General features: G+C 45.4%; 1 protein-coding gene across 5 annotated transcripts in view; it reads right to left on the bottom strand.

Annotated features, from left to right (window-relative positions):
- Positions 1–22440, bottom strand: part of PEX5 (peroxisomal biogenesis factor 5) — a 182744-nt gene that overhangs the window by 51787 nt on the left and 108517 nt on the right. For all 5 annotated transcript variants that reach the window (XM_078651485.1, XM_078651487.1, XM_078651489.1 and 2 more), the window contains exons 4-6: positions 21079–21211; positions 20420–20551; positions 5753–5855 (exon numbers count right to left, since the gene is read on the bottom strand). In XM_078651485.1, the coding sequence (XP_078507611.1) occupies positions 5753–5855; positions 20420–20551; positions 21079–21211 (368 nt within the window). The remainder of the gene's footprint in view (positions 1–5752; positions 5856–20419; positions 20552–21078; positions 21212–22440) is intronic.

Genomic DNA, 22440 nt, shown 5'->3' with positions numbered 1-22440 from the left:
AGTACGGAGATATCCCTTTTGATAGCCAAGGCGGACTCAAAAAAACATTCGACCATGGAGGGGCAGCTGCTCTCATTCTTCTTGATTTGAGCCCAGCCTTTGATACAGTCTCCAGTGGCAACCTCCAACACAGATTTTAGGCGGTAGGTGTCACTAGGAAGGAGCTAAAATGGCTGACCTCATTTTTCGACAATAGATGTTTTCAGATTAGGGAAGGGCCTTGCCTGTCGGTTGTCCGTCAGCTCAGGTACGGAGTGCCCCAAGGCTCATTGTTGAGCCCAACTCTTTTTAATACCTATGCCCGCCCTTTAGCAGACACTATCTGTTCAGCTGGTCTCACTATGGTGTTGTATGTTGATAACACCCAGATCGCTATTTCCTTTCACCTAACACAAGCCCAACCTCAGAAACATAGTCCACCTGCATGGAACAGGTGAACAACTGGATGACAAGCTTAAATTCTACGGCAAAAAAACTGAGGTTATTGTTGTTGGAATCAAACCAGCATTGTGGGACCACATTCTCTGGCCTTCATGCCTGGGTTTCCACCCATCCCCTAAAACAGAGGTTTAGAGCCTGAGCGTTTTAATAGCTAATAATCTAACCATGGCCATGCAGGCAAAGAAAGTGTCAGGGACATGTTTTGGTTTCCTGAGAGTCCTCAGAGAGCCAATAAATTGGCTCCCTGTGCACACTCAAAGAGTTGTGGTACAGCGTCTTGTACTTTCACGCCTAGACTATGGTAACTCTATCTAGGCAGTCCTGCTTATGAAGTTCAGAAGTTGAAAGATATTCAGAACACTGCTACCCGAATACTGCTGGACCTGCCTAAAGCACAGTCCATACGTCTGGCTTTGGCAAGACTTCATTGGCCTCTGGTGAACAAAATAATTTAATTCCAGGCCTTGTGCAGTGCGCACGAGGTAAAATACTTGCGTGGCCCGCATATCCTCAGTAACCTTATCACACCATACTACAACACAAGAGAGTTAAGATCCAGCAATTGCTCCCTCCTGGTTACCCCCAGAATTAAAAGAGCCAAGGGTGAAGGGCGATCGTTTGTATCCTGGGTGTCTAAACTCTGGAACTCCCTGCCCAGTTACCTCAGAGCCAACTGCAACCTGTTAAGTTTCAGGAAGCAACTGAAGACCCACCTCTTTGCCTAAACAATACATTTCTTCTTCACAATTCCGGTCAGTGCTGGGAAGCCCGGTCTGGAGTAGCTACGCGCTTTCCAAGACTAAGTAACGGAACATAACATCTCCACCCCCAGAGAAGATTGGGTACATTACACTAGGCCCTGACGAAATGCCATTGATCCTTAGGGACAAAAGAAGCATGAAACATGTCGACCATAAATTTAATTTTATTAATTTCCCAATTATCATAGGTCAAAGAATGCCTACTTAGAAGAGAACACTAGGAATATTATTTTCTATGGTTTCTCATTCCTGCTTTTATTCTCAACAAAGATCCCATTTCTAAATTAAACGAAGACAGCGAGGTATCTATAGTTAATTTTAATCACTTTACACCAAGTTTCCAATTCAGTGTCTGGCGCTCGTTACCAAACCTAGGTTGCACAACTACACCTCATTTGAAGAAAAAAAGATCTCCGACAAAGAGCCCCCTTGAGGGGCCTCATTGGGCATTGCAGTGCCAGCCCAACGAGGAGCAAACCCAATGAGGAAGCATGCCACCCTTGGGTGGGTGAGGACTTCAACTCCTACCAGCAGATGCTCCTAGTGACTGAGTGGGTTCTGGATATCTAATATACTATCTCAAACCAGCAACAAAACGGTATACTCCTCTAAATTTGATACAAGTCAGGAGACCATATATTGGACCATAATCTCTCCTTATCCTCCAAGGATTAAGATAGCACTGTAAATGACACAATCTGAACATAGAATTGTAGGAATCTTCGAGCATGTACTCTTGAAGGACATGACTGGTGTTTACTACAGCACTAAAGGATCCTAATGGAATTGTGGCATTAATCCTCGACTTCAAGATTATCTCGATACATAAGGGGGGGTGGTCGATCTTGAATCTGGGGAACTGGGTTTGAGTCTCGGCAACGACGCTGAACATCCTGTGGTTCTGGGCAAATCACTTAATCTCCCTGTGCCTAACAAAAATGAATATGTGTCCTCATGTAATGTAGCTGGTGCTATGTAAAGCGCTCTGATACCCAGTTCGGGTGAAGCTCGCGCTACATAAAATTCTGCAAAAAAAAATAAATAATAAGTAATGTTGATGTCGAGGATGCACAGAGGTCTAGGATGCATCAACAGTTTGAGGAGAAACATGCGCATATTGCTCAGAGGTTTGATGTGGGCATCAGAGAGAAACCATCAACAACTGAAGGAAGATAAAATCCCTTTAGTGTACCAAAAATGCAACCACAAATACACTTTTTTCCACCTTTATGCTCTGCACTGCCCTCAATAAAACCCTGTAAAAAAGATGCGATGACTAGTGAGGGGAACAATAAATAATACAGCACACAGAAAGATACCCTTTCATTAAACCTAAGGATAGGGGCATGCAGGAGAAGCAAAATAAATTAATTCAGCTATTATTCTATTGTGAAAAATTACATGAATTGAAATGCAATGCACAGAGTTCAGGATACTTGCACGACCGAGTGAAAAATGAACTAATTCAGTTGCTGGACAACATTATGGGAAAGTAAAGCAGTTTCCTGTCCCAAAGTGACAGTGAAAGTTAATTTTTAAAGAGGCTGTTGCCTATCTGAATTCTTACCCTGCATTCTTCCCAGTGAAAAGCAGAGTATTAAAAGGTGTTAACCCACCTTATGGTTTATTTGGGTATTTAATTCCAATTGCAAAGAAGTAAAAACCTTTTACTTTACCTGGCAACTTTATGTGCCAAGCTTGGAACTCGGGCCACTGTTTGAGTCAGCATTGACATTACTTGCCCCTCCTCGCTACCCTGCGCTTTAACTGTAGCTACCACGGTCTAAATAATGGGCTGTGTACTTATTTAATGCTAAAACGCTTACAACTACAATAGATGCAAATATTATAAAATATGTTAATAGCTGATTAAAGCTATAGGTGGAGGTCGGCAGGGAAAATCCTTTTATCGAAAAAGGAAATAAAGCTGGGCACCATTCTAGAAATGAAGGGGTTAATTCAGGTGCCACTGCCACATCTACATACAGGCTGCACCAATGATTCTAAATCATGTGGGCACTAGCTCCTTTTTTCTGCTGTCAGTGGGACGTTAGCTTTTGGCCTGCTGGCCCAGCAGGTCACAAGTTTGTGTGGTGGAATGACAGTAACCAATTTTAAAGTCCTGCCATTGTTCAAGCAATGTAGTAGTTAGAGTTGTAAGGTTAGGGTTATAGACACTGCTTCATGTGCTTAATAAATTACCAATAAAAAAAATGAGTGAGTGCAGGGGCCCAAAGATTTGAGTTTTTCTTAGAAACCCAGTGCTGATAAACACCAGGTTTGATGAATTGCAAGGCAAGGGATGCCTAGTTTTGATTCCACCTCAGGTCTCTGTCTATCACCACTCTACACTTCGGGACTTCTTTTTTCTTGCAGGTTAGTTTTCAGGTTCTTTTTCATCACTGTCCCTAAAAATGGATGCTGGGGCCAACCCCCTGCAGACACCTGTCCAAATGAAACACTCCTCCTGTAGGTCTGGGAGGAGTAAGAGTGACTGGGAGTGGCTCTGATTTTAGGAAACGCAAATGGCTTGATAAAGTCTCCTGCAAATTGTAAGAACTGGAAAGTGGGTTTTCGTGTGTGAGATAGTGTAGTTCTCTCAACTACAGGTCTTTTAGAAAAGTAAAAACAGTTACAAGACACAGGAAAGAAAAGAATGCCAGTGTTTGAAAACTCAAGTCACTGTGTTGGATAAAAAGGAAAATCCTTGGCCACACCTTCCTAACCTAAAACACTGGGGGCCTGCCCCTGCCAGTACTAGGCATGCACAACCTGAGCTCCAGTTAGATTGCCAACCTTCCTTGGTGCCTGCAGATTGTAGTACTGTGTTTGACTTTTTGTTTTTAGCTAGAACTGCTCAAAAGTAAAATAATTCTTCCCACCTGATCACCAAGGGAGGTTTTACTGCAGTTACAACACTGATTTGCTCTAGTCTGGCAACGAGATACATTTTGTCCAAACCAAAGGTATCTTAACTGATAAGAAGATCATTCAAAAGGCTGCGGCTGGACTTCTACTTACGGCCCCCGAAATACTCGCCAATGACTCCCTTCATTAGGCACTCGCAATGGGGCCAGTCAATGTCAGAACTACATTTAAGACGATAAGTGCATTGCCAATCAAGCAGACCAAGCCATGGCCCTTGTGAGATGAAGCAGCTATACCCCCAGTTATGTCATTCTTCCTTGGCTGAGAAAAGGTAGGAAAAGGGACTGGGGCTTCTACGTACTCGACTCAATGTTCAATGCACTGTCTCCTACTCATCAGGTTCTGCCAGGGCAACTTCTCTTCTGAAAAAGGTGATCCAACCTGTTAACCAATTTATTTACCATCATTCGGCTGCTAAACTTAGTACCACAATGCCATACAGCTCCACTTTCTAAGAGACACAAAATAAATAAATAGTGTTGTACTCATGATTGATTGAGATTATCGTCTTTGAACCAGGAACAGGATAATGTTTATGTATTATGATATGATGCATAATTAGGATGATTGTAATACAATTACCAAATAGAAAAGAGGCTTGTGTAGAATGAAGAACTCGCATGTAACACATATAAAACACTGATGGCAATATGTTTATCTGCAGGAGAACCATACAGACGGCAACCAACCAGTGCCATTTGTAGGAGAGACTTATTAATATAGTCTTGAAAAAGATGGTAATACATCGATAAAAACCATCGAAACGCGTCGACGCCTCCCTGCACGATCAGGAGATTAAAAGACCTAGCCTGTAGACAAAGAATTGTAACATGTCCAGGATGGTATCTATGTCAAAAATCTCAAAAAACGTGCAATAGTTATTGACAATTTTATGTCTATGTATGTCTCTCCTCTTTTGTATTTCTTGTTTTTTTTCACCTGGATATATGTATTAATTGGTTTTTAATAATTCAATTTTATGTGATATTGTGTAGGAAAAACTGCATTCAATGAATGTGTTAGAATTTTTTTTTATATGTGTATAATGATTTGTTTTTAACAGAGTGTATTTGGATGAATTTTTTTACAATAAAATAAATGAACTACAATTTTTGTTGCATAAGTATATAAGATAGGTAAGGTCCTCAAGGGGATCTAGTGGGCCTATTGGGTAGTTTGAGACAAACATTTAGGTTTGTCCTATGTAAGAATAGTACGCCAAGGGACAACTTTTTACAAAATAAATAAATACAATAAAGACTATGCCCCACAAACAGCACCTACAAAAAAGGCCTACATATTTATATTCAGAGAGGTGATTACATTTTAAATAAATACCATTAAACAAATTCTCAATTAACAGAGTGAAGACCTGAACACCTTAACAGAGTGAACAGTATAAAGACGGATTACTAAGAGTGGCAATTAAACCACAGCCTTGTGTGCGATAAATGGTGACGCCTTTTATTAATAAAGCATTCAGGGCGCTGGACTAAATAGCACAAAAAACAGCACAAACAAAGAAAGGAGGAATGCACACTCAAAAAACTGAAAATGTATTTGTGGAAGGATGGTTTGTGGAAAGGTGGCCTGAACAATGAATTAGAATGATGGATTCTTACCACTTATTAGCGGTCTGGTCTTCGGCCTCCCCCAGCCAGAGCTTCTCCTCAGACTGCTCCAAGTATTCCTCAGCCCACTGTGCAGGGGAGACGGAGAGCGGATCTGGAAAAGAGAGACCAGAAGGAGTCAGTGGGTGCACACATAGAAGAATGTCTAGACTCAGCGGCTAATAAGTAAATTTGCCTGGGGAAGAGAGAAAGGAGAAGAGAAAAACATGTTCAAGACCTCAGCCAGTGGGAGATGGTCATTTGTCTTTGAAGACAATGCTACACCAGGGAGTGCCAAGTTTATCACACCGACTCTCACAATCGCTTACCTTGTATTGGTGAGATGATTAAATGTATTTATTTAGTGACATGGCCTTGTGGGCTACAGAATGGTCACAGTTCCTGGAGTCTAACAAGCGGCACAGCTTGAAACTGGCCCTTCCATATCAGAGAATCTAGCTGATTTCAGGAGCTGGGGAAGCATTGAGAGTTTCTTTGAACTTGGAGGGATCATGAGAGACCCACAGCCGGAACACATTCTTCTTTACTCCACTAAAGGTATTCTGATCGACATTTGCCACGGGGCAGCTGATGGCGCTAGACCTAACCCTTGAAATCAGTCGCCCGCTGAACCCTTGGATCCTCACTGCCACAGAAAGAATCAGGGTGCCTCAATGGAGTGCAAGGTGCTAGAAACCTCCTGCCAAGCTTCCAAACGATGAGGAAGACACAGACACAGAAGGAAGCTTCTAGAGGGCCAGTGGGGCTATTCGAAAACACTAAGGAAGGACACCCTGACTCAAGTCACCCCATGCCCCCACGAGAATTTCTTAAAAGGAAAACCTGGGTGCGGCTAAAGGTACCCCTTATGAAGCTGGGGCGTAACACAGGCCCGCGGATCGGGTGTCCCCCCAAGCTCCAGGGGGGCCCCTCAGCACAGCACTCTGGCCGGAGATCTGATTTAGCCTGGAGGGGAACCCCTCCACGTACCTTTGCAGGGAGGCCCCCTCAATTTTCGTTACGTCAGTGTTATGAAGGAGGGAGTATAGAGCACATGTTCAAGGGAGAGAGGATTCTCCTACCTTCCAGGGAGAAAATGCACAATATATTTGACAAAATGGAGGGGACAACAACTGCTTTTGAGGCAAAGGTAGAGTAACTGAACGTAAATGTAAAGAATGTAGAAAATGGGAGGCCAATGTTGACAACAAGGTGACGATACTAGAGACTGCGTTGAAGTGGCTGAAAGACAGCGCCATACACATTATGGAGATGTGAGCATGCGATGGTGGCGCACCTGGCGGAATAGGTTGATTGCCTAGAGAACAGAAGATGCTTGCTGAACCTCAGGGTCTGGGGTGGCCTGTGGTTGACGAAAGCCAGCATCTTGTGAGCTAAAAAAAAAAGAAAATGTCCTGCAACGAGAGGACCCGGCAAGTTGAAAAGGCAATGCAATTGCCCACAAAGGGACAGAAAGATTGGGCAGGAGAGGCTGAATGTGAAATAGTGGTGTTCATGATTAGAAAGGAGGGGCCATTTCATATAAAGCAACCATAATAAAAGGTGGTCATATTGGGTAAAATAATGTTTCTGTTCTATCACATCTGCTCAGTGTTAGGGAAATAAATCTTCCAACCCTCCTAAGAGGGACACAAAGAAAACACAGACAGGGGCTCAGAAACAGATGAAATACATTTGCAGGTACCAATGCTTATTGGCAGGCAAGGCAGAAGGCTGACGAACCTCCCAGTGTTACGTCTTGGAAAAAGCCCCTTTTGCCCTGAGCTATTCTTGGGGGGTCTTTAATATGTTACAAAGTGCTGTCAGCAACAAAACCCCAAAAGGGGACACATGGGTAATCATATAGAACATAGAATTGCCAATTAAGCACAAAACATAGTGAAAAATATACTTATTGCAGTGTAAGCAAACAAGGGACCATAAAACAGGTTGAGTTAAACTTAACATAGTGACAGGAGCCCTAAGACTGTGGTTTATGTTGACAGATGTTGGAGGAGTGAGAGGGCAGTGAAGGGTCTTGGGTCAGGTTGGAATAGATTAGTAAAGGAGTGGGGGAGCACTGCGGAGGACAGAGCAAGACATTTCTTTAGATACAGATGAAGGTAGCTTGATGGGTCTGACATAGTGTGAATGGGAATTGGAACTAATTCCCATATCTGTGTAATAAATACACATGGATATATATTTTGCTCCCACAATATCTCTGTGAGATAGTGGCTCTATATATACTGTACCAAAGTAAGGTACAGTGGGTATAGAGTCCACAAACCCCAGAGGTATAACAGAGGCTAAAGTCAGGTCTGACCTTACTCTCTAAAGTGGTAGCTTGGTCGAGCAGTAAGGCAGTACCAGAGGACAGTGTAAAGCATTTATTGCACACACTCAGTCAGCAAAAGGTTTCACACACTCAAGAACTGAACTCTAGGCCAACTGTTTTTACATCAAAAGATATAGTTGTTTTATTTTTAGAACCAACAGGTATCAAAATATACTTTTCTCAATATAAATACTCTCAGGTAATTACTTTGCAAAGAGGCAATAAACTTTGTAAGCACAATAGGTACAGGGGTTGCAGTAGGTAACACAATTCTTAACACAATCTAAGATTGAGCTCAATGGGTTTTTCTACATAAATTCAGTTGATTACTTTATCGATTACTTTTGTAACTCCAGGACTGGATCCTAGATTCAGGCCTGGGGGCTAAGCTAAAAACAGTTTACTAAAAACGTTTTAGTTATTGCAATGATTTTTAAAGACTATAAAGGTATTTTAAAAGTTGACAGAAACTTTTCAGTGAAAAATTAGCAATGATATCCAATGGAAGGAAATTCAAGTCACAAGTAAAGTAGGTTCTCATTACTTTTGTAATCCAGGACTGGACTCCTAAGTTCAGTATTGGGGTCTCTCCCTAAGACAGGTAAGTAATTACGTTTCAGTAATTGGTACGATTTCTAAAGAATATTTGTAATTTTCAATGTTATTCAATGGGAAAGGTCAAAAGAAAACAAAGGCTGCAGACTCGGGGGACGGAGATTCTTCAGGTGCAACCACCACTTTTAGAGGTAAGTTGGAGAAGAGGTGAGTACCCCAAAGGAGGGCACAGAGGGCCGTGGGGCGACGGTGCAGGAAATCTTACCCTCGGCTGGTCGCGGTTGGAGGGGTGCCTGATTCTGAGGCTGCAGGCGTTGTCTGGGTCGTCGAGGAGGGTCTTTGGGCACTGGACTTCAGGTCTCAGTCGCCGGAGGGACGTTCTCATGGTCTTGGATCACTCAGGCACGGGCAAGGCTTGGCGGGTGCAGAAGGGCTGGATTTGCAGTTCCTGGCTGGCACCAGGGGTGTTGCTGTGGGGGCAGAGCCTCTGCTCATGGAGTCCCAGTCTGTTAGAGGGTCAAGGCAGGCAGGACCTCCGGGTCATCCAAGGTTGCTGTCCGCAGGAGTCGCCGGGATTTAGCAGGAGCAGGTTCCAGGGTCGACAGGCCGGTAGGGCTGGGGCCAAGTCAGTGGGCGTCGTCCTGTTAGCAGCTGCACGGCGGGTCTTCCTCTTCTTGATCTTCTTTCTTCTTTTCTAATCGGGATATGAGGAGGGAAGGTTCAGGGTGCCCCTAAATACTGAATTTAGGGGCATTACAGGTAGGGCAAGGGCAGGGACCAATAGGTCCCTGTCCTGGGGAGGGTACACCCCCGAGTCTGCTCCTCTCCGGTGGGTGGGGGGCAGGAGCCTAGCTGTGATTGGGCAGGGTTCCCCATCTTCAAGATGGCGGAGCCCGGGGTCGTGCTTCACCTCGCCTCTCCCACCTGAGGGGTGGGGTTGGCAAAGCTGGCACCCCCCCGTTCCTGATGTAGGGTTTCCCGCCAGAGTGGGGGTCAGAACCGGTGTGGGCCAGTTGCTGGGTACAGCAAGGTCTGAAGAAGCTCACAGTGGAGGCAGGCCTTTGAAGCTTCTCCCTGCCCATCCTGGGGGAGGAGACCTAGCACCTCGGATGTGCATTGTTGCAGGCCCAAGAGAGCGGGGGCTCGCCACCCAGGGGTTCAGCAACATGTCTATTGTGTAGCAGCCTAGGCAGCCTCTCAGTCCAGACGTGGATTGTAGGTTAGGTTTCAGGGGGCATCTCTAAGATGCCCTCTGGTGCATTTCACATTAAATCTCACACGCATCGGTGCGGGTTTAATGTGCTGAGAAGTTTGATACCAACCTTCTCAGACTTCAGTGAAGCCATCATGGTGCTGTGGAGTTCGTAGTGTCGACCTCCCGGCACCATATACTCTTAATGGCAGCACTGCACTTACAGTGCCCAGGAATGGCCCTGGGTACTGTAGGGGCCCAGGGTTCATGCACCTGTACCCACACCACTGGAATAGAGCACCCAGCTAGAGGGGTGACTGATGTATGCCAGGGCAGTGGGTTTGTGGGCATGGCACAAAGGGATGTGTGCCATGTCGACTCTTTATTTAGTTCTGTACTTAGACACTCAGCCTGCAAAGGCAGTGTGTGGGTGTCAGAGTACAGGGCCCTTAAGGGTGGCACAATAAGTGCTGCAACCCTTAGGGGTCTTCTCTGGTCACCATGCCCTGGGTACCTAGGGTACCATTTACTAGGGGCTGATAGGGCGCCAGAGATGCCAATTGGGTTTTAGTTTCAACACAGTTTTAGGGAAGGAACACAGGCCCTGGGCACCTGGTTGGCAGGAGCCCAGGGCACACTCAGTCAAAGCACATCAGCAGTTCAGGAAAAAGTGGGGGCATACCAATGCAAGAAAGATGGCACCTTCTCACAATCTCCCCCTTTAGGATAGTCATATCATGTACCATATGTAATATAGAATGCTATTTACCCAGTATGAATCTGTTCTTGGCATAGAGAGCTGTAGAGCCATATGCTATACATAGATTGCCATCTAGTGTTGGGTCCGAATGTTTGCACTGTTTTCCTTCGAAGAAGTCTTTCCAGTCACGAGGTAGGTGACTCCTCCTTTCGGTGATAGTGCACATCGGCATCGACTCCATTGTTAGATTGTTTTCCCGCAGAGGGTGATGATGGAATTAGTAAGAGTAGTAAAAGGAGATGTCCATGAATGCATGTATCTAAGTAAGATGTTATTGCAACAGGTATAGGTGCCCGGGGAGGCAGGTGGGCGCTTACGACTTTACAGCTCTATATGCCAAGAACAGATGCATACTGGGTAAGTAGCATTTTCCATTCAAGGCATGTGAGCTGGCGATCATATGCTATGCATAGACTACATAGCAGTTATCTCCCAAAGCAGTGGCCAACCTGTATCTGTTGCAGTGGTCTGAAAAAGTGTACGTAAAACTGCCTGGCCCACTCTAGCTTGTTGTCTTGCTAACAAATTTACACAATAGTGTTTTGTGAATGTGTGAGGTGTAGACCATGTTGCAGCTTTGCATATATGTCATCTATGGGTATATTTCCTAAGAATGCCGTAGAAGCCCCCATTTTGCGTGTAGAGTGCGCTCTAGGGGGAACTGTTAACGTTCATTTTGCTTTTGCATAGCATACTTGAATGCACTTGACTATCCACCTTGCAATACCTGATTTTGATATGGGATTGGGTTTGTGTGGGGGAGCAAAAGCGACAAAAAGTTGATTTCTGTTACGGAAAGGTTTTGTCCTTTCTATGTAATACAGCAATGCTAACTTCACATCTAATGTGTGTAGGGCACGTTCTGCTACTGAATCTGGTTGAGGGAAGAACACAGGTAGCTCAACAGATTGATTGATATGGAAAGCAGAAATGACTTTAGGATTGGTCCGAAGATCCACTTTATTTTGGTGCATCTGTAAAAAGGGTTCTTCTATAGTTAATGCCTGAAGCTCACCTACTCTTCTGACTGATGTGATAGCAACTGAGAAATTGCAGTTCACATTTGTGCAATGGCTCAAAGGGAGGACCCATTAGTCTGGTGAGAACAATGTTAAGATTCCGCACTGGAGCAGGTGGACGTCTCGGGGGAATGACTCGAGTCCCTCCATGAAGGTTTTGATAACAGACACTCTAAAAAGAGATAGGTGTGGTCTATTCTGAAGGTATGCAGCTATTGCGCCCAGATGTAGGCGTATGGACGTGTACGCTAAATTGTAACATTGTAGATGTAACAAATAACATATAATGTTTTGTACAGAAGCATTAAGCGGGTTGATGTGGTTGTTATTACAGTATATCACAGACCGCTTCCACTTTGCTGCATTGCATGCTCTTGTGGTAGGACATCTAGCCTCTTTGATAATGTTCATGCAGTCTTATGGTAGATTAAGATAGCCAATCTCCAAGATTTCAGGAGCCAGATTGAGTTGACTAGGGTCTGGATGTCTTATGTCTCCATGGCTCTGTGTGAGGAGATTGGATGTAAGATGTACTTTTTGGTGAGGAACTACTGAGAGTTCCAATAGGGTTGTGAACCAAGGATGACGCGTCCATGTGGGAGCAACTAGGATTAAATGTCAGGGACGCTTGTATGAGTTTCCGAACCACTAACGGAAGGAGTGGGAGAGGCGGTAAAGCTTAAGCAAATATCCCTGACCAACTCCTATAGTGCATTGCCTTTGGACAGTGGGTGTGGGTACCTGGACATGTAGTTTGGGCATTTTGCATTTAGATGTATGGTGAACAGGTCTATGTGTGGGAAGCCCCACATTTTGAAGAATGGGAGGAGTACTTGAGGGGGTATTTCCCTGTGGGGAACTTCGTCCCGGTCCTTGGCCGGATGAAGATAAGAGCGAGTCGCAGGGTAGGGTTTAAAGGCTTTATTAGCTCTTCTTTGGTTTAAGTGCTCCGGTTTTTGCATGAACTGGGTAACAGTCCCAAGTATAGACCGGAATTGTCCAGAGTCACTTGTTATAAGACAAAAAAACCGAGTTGAAACAATAATCCAACTGGAGGGGGGGAAACTGGAGAGTTACGCTTCTTTAGGGAATGTTCATAATAGGTGTTAACAATCGTGGCTTCGGCTCTCTTCTTCTTTCCAGAGTATTCCAGACCCACGTTAATCCACGTTGGGGAAGACTTGAACCGGCCTCCAACAAAGGGGGGAAGAAGGGAAAAGAAAACACACAAGACAAGTGTCAGGGCTTCTGTAATAATTACATGTAGTGGGGTAGGGGAATCGTGCCCATCCCCGCCGGTCCCTATCAGTGAGGTGCCTAAGTGAGGGACAAAGTGCTATCGGCGCGGTGAGGTGCTGAGATGGCCCGCCCACCACCTTTTAAAAGACAACCCAGTCGCCCCAGTCACTCGCCTATTGCCACGGTCCCCTGTGACCGTGGTATGGTGAGATCCTGACTCCTCTGGTTCCCTCAGGGGGCCGGTCTCGCTCGCGTTGTCGGGTGTCTTTGCGGCGTCTTCTTCTCCGTGGCAGTTCACGGCGCTGGTAGCGTCCTCTTCGCTCTCTTCTCCGGTGTCCTCGTCGTCCCTCTCGCGTGAACGGGGGTTCGGCTCCGGCTCACTCTCCTCCTTCCTTGCGTAGCCGGCCATTTGTATCTGCGGGCCGGATGGAGCTACGGCCGGCGTTTCCTGAAAGCCTGCAACGCCAACCTCAGTTCCAGTTTGGTCCCGACCGGCGGCCATCTTGCGTTGGGTCGCGGTGGTGAATCCCTCACACTCCCATTCGTGGATTTGCTGTGTTTGACGACTGAGCACATCTGCCATATTATTGTCTACTCCTGGGAGGTGTTCTGCTAGGGGATACATTTTTGTGATGTATGGCCGATTTCCAGATAGTCTGTGCTAGCTGTGACAGCTGGAGAGAGTGTGTTCCTCCCCGCTTCTGTATGTAGTACATCGCTGTCATGTCTGTACGAATTATGGCAGTCTTACGCACTAGCTGAACTTGAAATGCTTTCAGCGATAGGAAAATCGCTAGCATCTCTAGATGATTTATAGGTAGCTGTTTCTGCTAGAGGCTCCAAATGCCCTGAATTGTGTGGGTTTGGAGATGCGCTCCCAAACCTGTCATTGATGCGTCTGCTGTCAGTACTATCTGTGGAACCGGGTCCCTGAAGGGACGCCCTTTTAAAAGGTGTTGCGTTTTCCACCACAGCAGTGAGCGACGGGTGCAGCCATCTACCAACACTAGATCTGATAACTGACCATAACCTGGGTTCCACTGACATGCTAAGCATTCCTGTGGGGAACGCATTTGAAGTCTTGCGTAGGGACTATAACAATGCAAGACGCCATGATTCCCAGTAGCTGCTTGAACACTCGCGCTGATAAGGAGTGTTGAGGCTGAAACGGAGACATCAGGGTTTAAATATTTCTGACTCTGGCTGGAGTTGGATATGCTAGAGCTTTTTGTGTGTCTATAGTAGCTCCTAGATATGCTTGAGACTTGGATGGTTGGAGATGGGATTTGGACAGATTTACTGTGTATTCTAGCTCGTGGAGCAATTGCAGTTTTTGTGTGTGGCATAGACAGCTGTTGTGCGAGCTGGTCTTTATGAGCCAGTCATCTAAGTATGGGAAGACGTGAATATGTTGTCTTCTTGGATGGGCTGTGACTACTGCCAAGCATTTTGTGAAAACCCTGGGTGCAGTTGTCACTCTGAATGGGAGGACTTTGAATTGGTAGTGCCAAACCGCTACCACAAATCTGAGATATTTCCGGTGTGCAGGGTGTATTGGAATATGAAAGTAAGCGTCCTTTAAATCCAGAGGGGAGATAAAGTCGCCCTGCTGAAGAAGGGGGAGCACTTGTTGGAGTGTTACCATATGAGAATGATCCGAAGGAATGTATAGATTTTCATTCTCGGACATCTAATATAGGCCTGAAAGAGCCGTCCTTTTTGGGAATTAGAAAGTAGAGGGAGTACACCCCTGCTCCCTGGTGTGGTAGAGAGACTGGTTCTATTGCACCTTTCTGCAATAAAGAGAGAACTTCTTGCTGTAGAAGGGTGAGATGATCTTGAGACATGAGGTGTGACCTTGGAGGAATGTTCGGTGGAGTGCTTGTAAACTCCAGGCAATAATCAGATTGGATAATTTGTAGAACCCATTTAGCCGATGTAATCATATTCCAAATGGGTAGAAATTGAGAAAGACATCCCCCGACAGGAGTGGAATGGTCAGGGGTATGGAAAGAAAGTCACTGTTTGGTGTTAGCAGGGGTAGTGTGTGTTGAGATACCTCTGCCTCTTCCCTTGCCGTTGTTTCGTCTATATCCACCTCTAAAATAACGCCTTGAAGAGGGCGACTGATTGTTGCCCTTGCAAGAGGAGGAGGGTTTGTCTGTAGACACATTTTTGGAGCCGCTCCTGTAAAATGAGTGATGAAAGGTTCCTCTGTAGGAAGGGGATTGTAAGGCCCCCATGGACTTAGCAACTTCAGTATCCTTTTTCATCTTTTCTTAGGATGTATCAACAGCTGGACCAAAGAGGTGTTCTTTATCAAAAGGTTGATTAAGAATAGAGGCTTGCACCTCAGGCTTGAATCCTAAAATTCTTAACCAATGCCTACGGAGCAGTACACTAGTGTTTACTGCTCGAGCTGCTGTATTAGTCTGATCTAGAGCACACCTGATAGAGATATTAGTTATGAATTTACCCTCTCGAATAAGGGCACTAGCTCTAGACTTATGTTCATCAGGAAGAAATTCCATGAGCTTTTCGAGCTCATCATAATGAGCTCTATCATACCTTGCCAATAGTGCTTGGGCATTGGCAATGCGCCAATGATTAGCTGCCTGTGACACCACCCTTTTGCCAGAAGCGTCAATTAATTTGGACTCTTTATCAGGAGGAGGGGCTTCACCTGTTTGTGAATTAGCTCTTTTACGAGCGTTGGAAACTACCAGAGAGTGCAAGGGCAACTGATATTTGATATATATAGGGTCATTGGGTCCAGATTTGTACTTTTTCTCTACCCTGGGAGTGATAAGTCTAGCTCTTACAGGGTCTTTAAAGATGTCCTCAGTATGTTTAAGCATACCATTTAACATTGGTAATGTTTGTGTAGTCCTTTGAGATGAACTTAGTGTGTCAAACAAAAAGTCCTCCTCTATAGTCTCTTTATGAAGTTCGACCCCATGATATTGTGCTGCTCTGTTAAGGAGCTCAATATAGCCAAAGTTATCATCTGGAGGAGAAGGTCTGGATGGATATAGGTCGGGTCATTATCTGGTTTAAGGTCAGTATAATAATTATCCCATGGGTCAGTATCCTGTGGTGTATAGTCATCTATATTCCCATCTCCTGTATCCTGTGGGTCAGGTGATGGTGATGTAGGAGAATGTGTAGGTGTAATGAGCAAATTTGGATCAGAAGATGGAATGTATGGTGGAGCTGGGTTAGTACTTGGTTTTCCTTTTTAGAGGAATATGGTAGTCTTCTTGTAAAGCCATTTTCCTCTTTTCAAGACATTTGGCATAAATGTGTCCAGTTTCTGGGTTAATCACAATCTCCTGTTTCGGATCCAAAGGTGGAATATCGGGCCGAGGCTCTTCATTTGAAGTATTTTCTTTAGATACCTGTTTTGGGGTCGAACGTTTCGGCTCCTTAGAATTAGCCTCATACACCAGTGGCACAGAAACCAAAAGGTGTTTCGATTTCGACGCCGAAGTAGAGCCCGAGCCGGAAGGCTGTTTATGTTTCGACGCCGAACTTGAAGGTGGGGCGCTCAAAACCTTTTCTCGGTGCCAACCTTGGCCCGAAGGCAGAGGAGGGACCGGAGCCTTTTTATGGAGAAATGTTAGGGGAAGGAAGTCTTGTTACTCACGATCCGTTGTTCCGGTGTGAGGTCTTCGGCATCGGAGTCTGCTTCAGACACGAGATATGTTCTTCCTCCATTTCAGCTTCCTACGCATGCGATTCTTCATGTTCGGACTCATCTTTCGAGGAGATTCGGAGCGCAGCCACTTTGCTGGTACATTTCTTGACGTCGAGCCCGACGGTCACGGGGTGTCTTCTTCGATCGAAACGACCGGCAAGGGCCGCAGTCCTTCTCGTCGTGTTCCGGAGATAGGCAAAGGTTGCACACTTATGCAAGTCGGTGCGCGGAAACTTAGCGTGACACCCTGGTCAGAACTTGAATGGAGTCCGTTCCATCAGCTGCTACCAACCCTGGCGGGGGTAGGCCCAACGGCTTTCCACAAATCTTCTGATCGAAAGTTTTCGCGTATAAACAATACGGGGAGAATGGGGAACGCAATCGATAAACAATACCGTCTAGGGTAGGGGATTGCGCGTCAAAGGGGGCCCGAAGAACGGTGCCGAGCTGGAGCGCAACAATTCACATCCAAACCAGATGGCGGAAAAAACAATCTAACAATGAAGTCAATGTCCATGCGCACTATCACCTACCTCGTGACTGGAAAGACTTCTTTGAAGAAAAACAAAGTGCAAACATCCGGATCCAATACTAAGATGGAGATCTATGCATAGCATATGATCTACAGTTTATATACCTCGGAAAATATATATATATATATAGCATTACACAGTGTTTGAATAACTTGCATATTTTGGCACGTAAAAACATCTAAGAGGTATTCCTTATTCAACAGACAAAATTATATACTAGCACTCAATGAATTTAAATGTTATATATGTTTAGCCATTAATTCAAACATTTCCTTGTGTGCTTCCTCTATGTCCTGCTGTATTTTAAGATATCTAGCTCTTGCTCTGTAATAGGTAAAACTTTAACCGCAGAAATTGAAAGGCTGCTCTTACTACACAATTGCAGTTCCGTGGAGCAACAACACTGAAGACAACAGAATATTATCACTATTGCTATAAAGATACCCATTAGTGCTAGAACGAAGCTCTTCAACCATCCTGTTGGCAGCCATGACCATGGCCATTACCAATCATCAGAATCTCGCATGCCGGTCACTTCTGCCTCTACAACTTTTACAATTTTGGCCCCAGTGCCCGTATCTCTGGCAAATATAACACTGATCCATACTCTTGTCTCTTCTCTTGTATCCTTGTCCTTCATCCGGTCTATGCTGTGCCCCCAGACAGTACATTCCCTCTGGCTCATCTTCTCTTTGTACTTGCTGCAACATCATCCCTTTGTCTTTTTTAGCTGTGTCCTTCTTTACTTTGAAAATGTCATCTCTTTCTATGGTAATGAGAAGCATGCACAACTCTTGATATCTTTTAGTAGACAAATCAGGGTGGCGCAGTTTACAACTATGGGCCATAGAACCAAAACAATCCATTCATAAGCGTCTAAGCAGCTAATAAGTAGCTAATACTTTATATGCCTCTGTCGTGTGTGGTACACATGCACGGTTATCTCATGCTTCATTGTATCTTCAGATATAATCGGCCACTGACTTGCCTTACTTCTGCAATGTGGAAATGACTTGAGAAAAATCACCACGTTTGACTGCTAGGCCATTAATTGTGTCCCTTACAGACTCTAATCAAAAGATGGTGCCCGGGCGGTAGCTTACTTGCGAGGCTTTTCCGCGCTGATTTCTCTTTAGCGGACACGAGGGGGCCTAGCCACTCCGGTTTAAGCTGTCTGAAACATCCCGGAGCCTGGCGGTCACGTTGGCGGCAGCAATTACGGCCTGAGGGTAACTTGGGGAGGGATTGAGAATACGCTGCCTGACCCCAACATGGCGGCGTGAGGAGTTCGGCGACCCTGACTGTTCTGCGAGAATGAGGCATGGAGGCCGAACCAAGCCGCAGGGAGGTATCGCCGGCAGCCCGTCAAACGAGGAGACAGTTGGCAGCAGAGAAAGTAGGAGGCAGGCGGACCAGAGCCCGGGGCAGTGCTGCGTGGTATCGGCCAGGCAGCCTGTAGGACGGCAGCAGGGGCGTTCACTCCGCAAGATGGTGAATGACGTGGCCCTCAAGGGAGACCAGGGTAAGTGACCTCTCTCCCCCGCTCATCAGTCAGCCCTCCCCTACAACTAACACGATTCTACCTTGAAACACCGCAATGAACTGGTGATAAACCAGACCCCACCCTCCACAGGGCCTTCCTCAATGTTTGCTTTGACCCTCGAACAGCCCCCAACACCGATGATACGCGGGCTTTTCCTCCTGTCCTGATCACCAACCCCACCAAAGTGCTGTTCCTGAAGTTGTGACGATCTGCCAGTTATTTCACTCCTCAAGATGGCGATTGCCAGTGTCTCTCCAGTGAGGCCTGGGTTTGCAAGTTTCCAGATTGGCTTCAGACACTGAGAATGGGCTCTAGTTACAGGGATCCCAGCGCTGCTTCCCTGGTCTTATCCGGACTAGTTACAGCTGTGAAGTAAGGGCGTTTGTTTCAGGGATCCCTGTGCTGTTTTCCCAGGCCACCTCTTTGTGTGAATTCTTCAGACTTTGGAACTGTCTCTTCCTTCTCTCTGCCCATGACTTGTGTCCTGGCGGTAAATTGAAAGACGAGGCGGACGGCACCCCCCAGGAATAGTGGGACCTGGTGCTTTTTGATAGAGGTATGACGATGCCCCCTGGGCTGATTCCAAATCTGTTTTGCACCTACTGCGGAGTCCGAGCAACCTTGGCTGATGCCTTTGGAGCTGTTCTTTGCAGCTATTGAGGAGTCTGGCTCTGGTTCACCCCCTTGCCTGTCACCTACCCAGCAGGACACCTGACATAGTTTTCCTCGTCCTCCGCTGTTTTTCCTTCCCCCTCCCTCCGTTTTCTTTAATTTAATTGCTGTAACTATGTAACCTGTAACTCGCTGATCACGTAACTATGTACCCTGTAACACACTGATCCTTATGTAAAGCGCTCTGATACCTCCGAGTCTCGCCATATATAAAGCTTTATAAATATAGTAAAACTTTATAAATATAGTAACATTTCTACATATCTAGGGGGCATAGGCAATGCATGAAGCCATTCATAATATTTCATACTGGTGGGGAGTGGGTCAGGCGTGTTCTTAGTCATCTGAGTCGCCTTCAAGGGGGTTCATTACTTTAATATGGTTGTTCCCGCCCCAACACTATGTTTGGTGCAGTTATTTTATAGTTCCATGATATTTCATTAGTATACGACTTCTCGCCATTTACCTTTAGTGCCCATGTGCATGACCGTGTATGTATCTGCCGTTCCCTCTTATCTATCTTATCCTGGAGTTTATTTCTTAAAAAAATGGCTTCCACTTGTGATATCTAAGAATTGACTTAGACATCACAGGGGCATATTTGCTCATAGAGATAATATTGTAGTGCAACCTACCTTAGGGCTGTAAGGCCTACTATAGGGGTCACTGACTTAAACCGCATGCAGCGTCTGCAGGCATGGTACAAAGGGATGTGTGGCATGTTGTGTTTTGACTTTTATTAGCACCAAGACATGCAGCCTGCAAAAGCAGTCTGCATAAATTAGGTGAGGGGTCCCTTAGGGTGGCACAATACATGCTGCAGCCCTTAGGGACCTTCTTTAACCTTGCCCTGGGTACTTGAGGTACAATTTGCTAGGGTCTTACAGGGATGCTAAAGGTATCGCCACTTGGGGGAACAATTGTAATGTTTAGAGAAAGAGATGTGGCACTGGAGACATGGTTAGCAGGTACCCAGTGCACTTCTGTCAAAATTGCATACAATACCAGGCAAAAAGTGGGGGTGACCATATCAAAAAGGGGGACTTCCATCAGTACTTATATCCCAATTGGCATAGTTAGAAAGGGGCTGACAAGACACATTCTCAGTTTAGCAAACCTTGGTGTTCTCACCTGCTGCTTCAGCAATGAACTCCCGAGACCAATCAGTTTCGTTGTAGTCCTGTGAGGCTTCTATGGGACCAGCCACTGAAAGGAACTCCTGTGCCCAATTCTCGGACCGGGCGAGGTCTGCGATCCCAGGAGCTGTGATCAACAGAAAGAGAGTGACAAGGAGGGTTAAGACGGGAGAGGTGGAGAAGCTACCAGTAACTGACAAGCCAAGTCCACCCTCATTACATTCTCTGCTCACAGATCTCTTCTTGTTTATCCCAGATCACCATGTTCTAGAGTAAGCTCTTTGGTAAGATTAAAAGACCAAATCATCTTTGCTCTATCAGGCGACATGTCCACTCCACCCCTCTGGGTAAGGTTCACTCCATTTATGCTCAACCTGGTCGCAGAATAAGGTCAGTCTGATTAGGGCTTAATCTCACTCCATCCCATTCACTCTCTTGCTAGGTGGTCAGGGTTGCTCATCACTTTCCACCCTGATCAAAACACAAGCTCGCTCTGTTTACGTCCTCAGGGTTGATGTAGCCCAATCTAATCCCAGTAGCAACCACTCTCTTGTCCACCCTTAAGGCTGAGCTAGCCTATTATTGACTTTCTGATGGCAGCTCAGTTGCACAGTCCCCACCAGCCAAGGCAACCACATGCTCTTTATCCCTTACCTCGTTGTGGAGCCTGCCGGAAGCTTGCCTGCTCAATTTCCTGCATCTCAGCCAGCAGATCATCCATCTTGAAAGTCTGGGGAGCTCGACCCAACAGTGGGGCATTCTGGTCCTGCAGAAACTCAGCCACCAGCTTATGAAGAAGGAGAGAGGAAAGTGTTGCCAAAAGAACAATTAACCTCGGTCTAAACTAAAATAACTAACATAACTACATGAAGGGCGGAGGATCCAATGACTGCCCCACACTGAACCATCATTCACCCTCAGCCATAAAGGACAGATGAACCTTCAACTGCTCTCCTCTAAATTGAACCACCCAGGGGAATACTAGGCTTAGGAACATAGAGGAAGAGATTCCAGGTCAGAAATAATTTGTGATGGGAAGAGGAGGGGAGAGTGAAAGACAAGACAATGGGCTGGGAAGGAGCAATTCTCTCATATAGGAATGGACCCAGTTTAAGGATGGGTTGGAGTTAGACTCTGGGATATGGTTAGGCTGAGAATGGGGAAAGCATAGGTAAGAATGGGGTATGAAGGATAAAGACTGCCGCATAAGGAAGGGTTGGATTGGGAAGGAGAAATACTTTAGGATCATGACTGTTTCAGAAGGTGAAAGACTCCTGTCCATGGATTGGTGCAAATAAGTAAAATTCCAGAATAATATTACATTGGTAAGGGGAAAGACATTAGAATAAGTTTGAGTCAGCAAGGATAAGGATTTCCGGATAAATCTGAGCTGTGTGGAGAAAGACTGCACGATCAGGATTGGTTGGAAGGCAGAAAGACATTATAATGGAAAGCTGCAAAAAACAAAGCCGACCCAGAGGATCCAGGTATTTGGGAGGTTCAGGTAGTAAAATGCAAGACTAGTTGCAGCCCCATAGATCGTAGCACAGCTGTAATGTGGGGATACAAGATGTGGGTTAAAAATAAAGCAACTAAGAATCCTTTCGCTTTAGGATTAGGATTTTTAAAATTATTTCTCATCTGTGCAGATCAAATCCAACATTCTATTCTGACCTTTTATAAACGACTGACCACTGAATTTGAAATGCAACTGCCCGTTTGGTTTTTATGTGAACAATTCCACAGGCAGTTTGTTATTTTTTAATTTCCAAACAGCCATCATGCGGTTTCTTTTTCAAAGATTCTTCGTAAATTAGAACTTTCATAACCACACTGTCAAAACAGAAACAGATAGCATGCAATGGGTAAAAACCAGCTACAGGTTTCAGAGGTTGATCTGTGCTCACTGGATGGTTTTTGGATCTAATATAGTTTGCTTTATATCAAGTTTGAAAGTGTCCTTGCCTCTTACATGGGGATTTAAAACACTGGTATGAACCCTGCCGTTCACAGGCA

The sequence above is a fragment of the Lissotriton helveticus genome, chromosome 7 (genome assembly GCF_964261635.1).
Source record: "Lissotriton helveticus chromosome 7, aLisHel1.1, whole genome shotgun sequence".
Lineage (NCBI taxonomy): Eukaryota > Metazoa > Chordata > Amphibia > Caudata > Salamandridae > Lissotriton > Lissotriton helveticus.
Note: the sequence above shows the minus strand (reverse complement) of the source record. Positions and strands in the feature narration are given on the sequence as shown.